This window comes from Schistocerca cancellata, chromosome 1 (assembly GCF_023864275.1).
Source record: "Schistocerca cancellata isolate TAMUIC-IGC-003103 chromosome 1, iqSchCanc2.1, whole genome shotgun sequence".
NCBI classification, from domain to species: domain Eukaryota; kingdom Metazoa; phylum Arthropoda; class Insecta; order Orthoptera; family Acrididae; genus Schistocerca; species Schistocerca cancellata.
In genome coordinates this window covers 301,382,262-301,390,291 of record NC_064626.1, presented here as the reverse complement: position 1 = coordinate 301,390,291, position 8,030 = coordinate 301,382,262, and the positions used below count along the sequence as shown (strand labels likewise).

Sequence of the window (8,030 nt, the reverse complement as noted above, 5' to 3'; positions counted from 1 at the left end):
GACTATTAATTTCGACCTTTCATAGGCATTCATAGCTGTGCGACCCATGCTTGACAATGCTACACAATGCTACATACTGAACTGACAAGGTACTTAACATAGAAGCAGAATCAAACGTACGGTTATTCGATTTTTATGTTAGGGGAAGGATTTCAGCGAAGTCGAGAAAAAGTTACAGATTTTGTTTTCCAGTCGCTATAGCACACGGTGTGGACACTATTGGCTATAGTGGCAGATAGTTGCGAGTGTAAACAAATTAGAATTTTGACGGCCAGACAGCACGGGAGACGTGCACAGAAACAAGCCCTGCCTCCCTATTGCAACACAGTTGCCTACGGCAGGACTGACACATTGTTACAGGGATCACCAATCTCTTTTGGTGTTGTACAGGTGGTAGTCAAAATCTGTGATAGACAAGGTTTAGTCACTTCACTTTTTATCAAAATAAGAAAGGAAAACAACGAGGAACGTTCAACACAAGGCATTCAAGGACAGCTACCGTGCAATTGCTTGTTCAGTTTAGCGGAGTATTGTTAATGACATAATTCAGGCCCGACCTCTAGCAGTATTCGACGTGGCCACAATTCAATACATACATTCGCCACCTAATTCACCATGTTAAAAGTTTCTACATTATACTATGTTTAGAGTTTTGGCTAGTAAAAAAAGGTACACATTTCTTAGTTGTAAACGGCTGAGTACTACTAAGTTGCATTATGTGGCATACATCTTAAATAGAGCATTCAACTATCCACAATTGGCATGGAGCTATATCATTGTGCGCACTGATACATTGTTGCGTTTGTACCCTTTTTATTTGCAAACAGATTCTTACACACATTATCCTTTTAAAATTGGGCTTTGCCAGATGATGTACAGTACCAGGAACTGAAAATTGCTTTCATTTTGGATATTTATAGCAGAAAATACAGCTATTTCAAGCTATCTTTGATAAAATAGTTTGTATGGATACAATTAGCTTTGAACTAGCATCTATTAAGTAATTTTGCATTTTGAGGCAGAATTTGCATCTATCTCACATTTATCACAAAATGTGTATTTTTCTGGTCCCTAGTAATAGGGTACAAAACTCAGAGATAAGCCCGCATTTCAAAGGATCCTAACTGAAACAGCTGTCAGACCCAGAACATATTAGCCAGGGTGGTCATGAATGGAGTATATTATGGCCAATTCTGTTCTTAATATATAACACTTTACAGACAATATAAGATAAAGAGAAAAAAATTCTATTTGCTCCAGACAGCAGCATTGTGGTCAGTGATAGAACAAGAGAATTTTTAGTTGAGAAGACAAATGAAGGGGTTACTGGAAGAAAGTGCTAATCCACAACAACATATTTTGAGTTACTGCATGTGATATGTTAGCTTAAATTCAAAGATTATAACATAAATACAATAAGATTAAACAATTCGTATATAAGACAGGGTATAGAACTACTTACACTTGAAAACATGATAGATATCATCATCAAACTAATTACAAACCTGAGGGGTACACATTCCTCTGCAACTCTTTTTTCATCACCCTGTATATTTTGTTTTTGAATTCACTACACGCTGTCAACAAGCAGCTTCATATACTGCTATAAAGCATTATCCACTATAAAAACTGAGTTGTTGTCTTGTAATTATGTGCTTACCTTTTAATTTAGCTGAATTATAACATGTAATAACTCAAATACGCTCTCGCGGGTTAGCACTTTCTTCAACTTAACTCCTATCATCAGCGTCTAACAGCCAGTGGCTTCTCTTATGCAGAACAAATGCACAAAAGATGTTCACAACTTTTTAACTGTAGACATGGGCCATGTAAATAATTAAGCACATTATAAGGAAATATACAAAAAAACTGACCAACCTTAGAGCACCAAGTGAGTTCATCTAGCAATCTGTTGTGTATCCCAGGAAAAAATACTAGTACTTAACATCACAAATATGTCTGTACATAATCATGGAAGAAGAGCCAGATTGAATGACAACAAAAAGCAAATGAAAAACTTAAAATAGAAAAAATAGAATTTCCTGCCAAGGATTAAAATTGTATAATAAATTGCTCATGGGGATGAAACTTAACTACATTTATTTAAATAGACAGTCAAAGTATACCTCTTAAATAAAGCACACCACACACCTAAATGTTACTGGGAGAACTCAAAAATAGGGGTTAATTACTTAAAGAAAACTCTTCTGTCACTTTATAATATAGGTTCACAGCATGCGGGATTTCACAGGAGAATCGTATACCAATGATCTGTAGTGCTTAACACTTAATGACACTCAACATTTTGCTCATTACGAGATGCCTACTTCAGTTTTTCAGACAGACAGTATGGAAGATATAGAGGATTAACAGAGGTGTGGCAGCATGGTCATCGTCCTGAACTCATCTACAAATGTATGTCGTGCATGCACAACTCATTTTTGGAAACACCATAACCAAGCCATAACATCTTACCAAACTAAGTTGTTCAAAGTATGCACAATATACCATACTGAATCATGTACAAGACTTATGCATTTCCCAGCGCTGAGCTGATGAACTCTATATCATAGTAAACAATCCTGTTATGAACAATTACTAAATTTCAAATTAATTCATTTCCCTCAAATAAAATTACAACATTACATTGATTTTCTTCATGCTTACGGGATTTGATGTCAGTGAAGTAGGAGTGTACAAAAAAAAGTTCAAAGGGAACATTAATCCTCTGTCATGTGACTTGTTAAATTAATCCAATTCCTCAAAATTAGAACAAAATGAACAACTGAAGTTCACTAACAAGTATTTCTTCAATGATAAAAAAATTATACATACAAAAAGAAATTTATTTGAGTCAATAGCAGACACAGATAAAAATGTCACTAACATTAAAATAGAACAAGTTTTGAGTGCTTCACCCTAGAAATTTACACATTTTATCACAGTGGGTCTACTGCAATAGCTAAACACATGAAAGTGGAGGGGCAGATAACTTACTAAAAATTTCAGTTCTCTTGTCTTGACTGTGATGCCACATGTAAGCCTGACAAATATAAAAATGAGACAATATGCCTAATTGTAGAGCACTGCCCACAGTCAAACAATATAAAACAAGTTCTCACCAACTCTCAACTTAAGTAATGAATGGTAGAACAGGTTGTTGTACTAGTTTCTCAGTTGCAATACAAAATACTCATTTCTTTTTTTCTGTTTTTTTTGTTTCTTCACATCAAAATAAATCAAACAACACTGTATTTCATTCACATTTTCAGTTTGCCTTCAGCACCCTAACACTGAAATAAATTACTTTCACAGCATTATGCAGAACTGTGTTTGTAGTTTGTATGAATTTATTTCACAAAGGCGGCTAAGGCGGTGATGTCTCTTCCTAGGTATCCCATCTTGTCCATATACACACGGTGAGATGACAATGGAATGCTGAACAATACTGGAACTGCTCTTCATGTCAAATTTGTTGTTCATTTCCTGCAACATATGAAAACAGAACACAGTAGAATAAGACCGTACTCCCACATTTTCAATTTTTTGCAATGCTTTTATGGTATACTTAAGAACACCATACAGCAAATGAATGTATTAATACTTCTGGCATGTTCAATTTATATTCTTCACCTTGCTCTGTGAAGGCAAGGATTCAGAAGAAGAAAAGCATGTTGCTCCAATGTACCATAATGGCTACAGTCTTATGTGTATGAAATGCAATAGATAGTTACTTTTTGAATAAATTCTGAAGCTTACAATACACAATGTAAATGGCTACCTCTGCACTCACAAATACTATCTTACAACCATTTATCCTAATTTTTCATTATATGGAAGTGAGGAAAAGATATTTCTTAGATGTTTCCTTCCTTCCTTTCTGTAGGTTGTCCGGAGATCTACACTTATAAGCCAAAAGATTATGGCCCCCTGACTGCTGTGAGGCTGGATGCCGCATGGTGATGTTGCGGGCACGTGAAATGCTATGAAAAGTATATATGCTCAGTAGACACTGATGGGGATCGCCCTAGCGAAGATATGAGCTGCAATTGGGGAAATCCACTGAGATAAGCGACTTTGTCGAAGGACGGATTATTATTACAAAACCTATGAACGAGTAGCTTGACAAATGGCAAGGCTGGTCAAATGTTCACATGCTACTGTTGTGAGCATCTATGAAAATAGGTAGGAGGACAGTGGAACTACCACTAGGCACTAAATGGTTGGATATCCAAGACATTTCACAGAACATGGGGTTTAGAGACTTGTGTGCTCTGTAAACTAGGATACATAGTTATCTATGGCATCTCTGCTGAAAGAACATAATGCCAGTGCATGCACAAGTGTTTCGGAGCATACCTTTCATCGTACATGGTTGAACATGGAGCTCCGCAGCAGACCACCTCTGCATGTTCATGTTCACATGTTGACCCAACGTCATCATCAATTATGATTGCAGTGGGCATAGGACCATCAGGATCAATGGAAATGTGTCAGCTCTTTGGATGAATCACATTTTTGCTACACCAGGTCGATGGTTGCCATAATTGAGATGAACGATGGCTCAAAACGTGCAGTGTGCCATGAACACAGGCTGATGGCAGCAGTATTATGCTATCGAAGGCATTCTTCTGCACTTGCATGGGACCTGTGGTAGTAATTGAAGGCACACCGACAGCTGTGAACCAACTTCATCGCATCATGCTTGATGCCTTCCCCAACAACGAATTCATCTTTCAGCAGTATAAATGTCCGTGTCTCAGAGCCAGAACTGTGCTACAGTGGTTTGAGGAGCATTATAATGAACCCACATTGATATGTCAGTGACAAAATTCACCTGATGTAAATCATATCGAACCCATCTGCATTGCTACCGGGCACCATCCCCATGTGTACAAATTAGCGGCCCATTATTTACACGAATTACATGACCTGTGTGCAGACATTTAATGCCACATACCTCCACAAACCCACCAACAAACTGTTGAATCCATGATACACAGAATAAGTAATGCATTTCATTTCAAAGACGGACAAACAAGCTATTAGGCAGGCAGTCACAGTGTTTTGGCTCATCAGTGTATTTGTTCTTTTTCCCAATCCTTGGACACGAGTGACCTCAGGACTTCAATGAATCACACTCGCACCAACAAAAATTACAAATTCAATATTGAGGGCTGTTTAGGGTTTTTAAGTTTTCAATCTACCCCAACATTCTAGGCGAAAAATGTCACTGGGACCAACACCAATCAGCCTAGGGATACCAAAATTTATGGATTTATTATTAACATTAGAAATTTTAGATTTCTTTCATGTGTCTCCTTTCCCACCAACTGCAGCCTTAACCTCACACTAACTTGGTCAAAACCCTCCCTTAGAGTTGCCTTAGTGATGTCACTTTAGGACCTGACAGAGAGAAAAGGGACATGGGTAACAGTGTAAGCCCACTTGATGCTCAATATTCATATAAATTCAATTTGAAGTAAATAAGTTACACCTATATGATTCATTATATTTACCAATACACAAAAATAAAACTGAAAAGCTTCTGAATCCTAACCATGACAGTTGTTTTTGCAATTAGCTTTGTATAGAATAGTACAACAACAGTTTACATCATCATATAACTTTTTTGTTTAGTATATAAATAGTGATAGAAATAAGTAACCCAACTTATTGGATAAATGCAACACAACTTATTAAAAGATACTCACTTCTTCTTGCTCGAGTGATCACGACTACCACTATCATCTCGAGGTCGCTTTTTGTCTTTAGAGTCTGATGAGGATTTATGCTTAGAATCAGACGATGATGACTTGTGTTTAGAATCAGATGACGACTTATGCTTAGAGTCTGATGATGACTTGTGCTTAGAGTCTGAAGACGACTTGTGCTTGTCACTATGTTTGTCACTGTGTTTGTTTTTAGATGGGCTGAAATGTGCAAAAATAACTGTAATATAGCTTGAAAAGTGAGACAAACAGAAAATATTTAGTACACCAACAGATGTTCAACAGCAAAAGCTAGACATGTTTATGAGTACATTAACTTACCGGCCTATCACAATTTAAATTGCTGTACACATATAATACATTTAAAACAATATATTATAATGCCAATCATCATCAATTACAGCTCACACTATTACCAAGTCGGTTCAGAAAAGAAATTTATGAACAATTCCCCCCTCATATGCACATATAGAGAGATGTTTCATGCAATGATGGAAAAATTAGCAGCAGAGACCTCTTAACGTTGATGACACTGATGAAATCATTGCAGCATTCTTCAACTACATTTTTACACATTCTATGGAAAACAACACAAAAATTTGCTTTTTTTTATTACAGCACTCAAATGTAAGCACCTAACCTAATGGACAATAAACTGCCCCAACAAACAGTACTGTTTTTGGAGTAAACCATTGCTAAATTTCTAGTGTTCATGCAAGGGCACTTTGGTTAATGTAATGAATACTGTTAAGGCTTTCATAGTGCTTTTGATGGATTTTAACAAACTTCTATGCAGTCAATAAGTAGTTTAATGATATTAGGGGAGTAAATTTTTTTTAATACTATGAAATGAAGGGTACAAGAACATGAATACATTTGTGAGTTCTCTACCAGTGGATCACATTGGAAACAGATTAACTAATCCCATGCACACTCATTCTACACAGACTGGACTTTTAAGTCTTTCCATGTATTTAGAATAAACATAAATGTCTTTTTGAAAGTTTAAAAGTAACAATTAGTCACTAATTTTGTAGAGTTCTTCATCCACATGTGTGACATATTCTTCTATAATAATTGCCACAAAAAACCAGTTTGGCAGCAGCATTATTTATGTGCATGGTGCTCAAAATTGTGCTGGAATGTACCACTTAACTTCATAACAACTTCATAACACTTGGAGATTGCCCCCAACTGCAGAAAGATGGTATCTGAACCTGACACATGGTTGCAAAGCATCACTAGTAAATATACTACAGCAAATGAAAAACAGGTCATTTTTAAACCCGGCTAGTATTACTAGTCGACTGCACTTGCATTTCATGGATATTCTTTCATGTCATGCACCAGCAAGACAATTCCAAATGGTCTGTATTATGCCAGTTTCTCTCTTTGTACAGAGTAAAAAGTTTTCTTTTTTCTTGGCTGCTTGCCTATTTTATCAAGTGAAAACATATGTGCACCAACACTATCCAACAGTATGATGATAAGCTAAGCAATAACAAACTGAGGAAATAAACTTCAATAAGCTGAGCTGGGATCGTTATTTTGCAGGATACATTATTTAATTTGGTTGCCATAATGTCATACGATAGAACATCAATATTTTAACATCTTCAGCAGCAGGAAAAGATTTTTTTTTTTTTTTTCATTTTAAACAACCAATTAAAACAGAAACAAATAGAAGTGCTCTCCGTGGTCATGCAAATGGTTCAGCGTTTGGTAAAATGAGCATACCATTCTGAAGTTAGCACATCTACAACAACTACAATGCGTGTCTGTGTGGATTCACACAAGCCTACAAAAGTACCTGTGTTTTGAAGAAGCTGAGGCTTTCTTATTCCCATGCAGCTTCCTAGTTGCATAAAAAATAAGAAATATTAGTTCCATGATTTTGACAGCTTTCACTGAAAACCAAATACATCTCAAAAAAGTTTTACTACTATTAATGAGATTATTCTGACATTTAAAGTGACTTGATATGTAACAAAGTCCCTGACTGAACCCAAATTCCATACACAGTTACCCTATCTGATCTGATTGTCTACTTGTGAAAACATTAGATCATTTCAATGACACTGCACCATTTAACAATTGAATACAGACACATGCCCAGATCCACACAAGCCTGCAAATTCTGTAAAGAAACTGATCTGACTGTATGGGGAGGCAAATCTAAGAAAGTACATGCACAGCCTGCCCTGCTCTGCCCTATCCTCCAAGAGAAATATGTTCACGTCATTGCTTGTTTCACCACATGGAACACCACCTTTTTCAAACACCTGCGCACACACGTCC

At 36.5% G+C, this 8,030-nt stretch overlaps 1 protein-coding gene across 2 annotated transcripts in view; it reads right to left on the bottom strand.

The window, feature by feature from the left end:
* Positions 1-2,825: 2,825 nt before the first annotated feature.
* LOC126172228 (FACT complex subunit spt16) overlaps positions 2,826-8,030 on the bottom strand; it is a 155,027-nt gene continuing 149,822 nt past the window's right edge. Inside the window, exons 21-23 of one of the 2 annotated variants that reach the window (XM_049920862.1) lie at positions 7,543-7,587; positions 5,715-5,933; positions 2,826-3,486 (exon numbers count right to left, since the gene is read on the bottom strand). In XM_049920862.1, coding sequence (XP_049776819.1) covers positions 3,480-3,486; positions 5,715-5,933; positions 7,543-7,587 — 271 coding nt within the window. In that variant the 3' untranslated portion in view covers positions 2,826-3,479. The remainder of the gene's footprint in view (positions 3,487-5,714; positions 5,934-7,542; positions 7,588-8,030) is intronic. The other variant, XM_049920863.1, reaches the window with a different exon arrangement.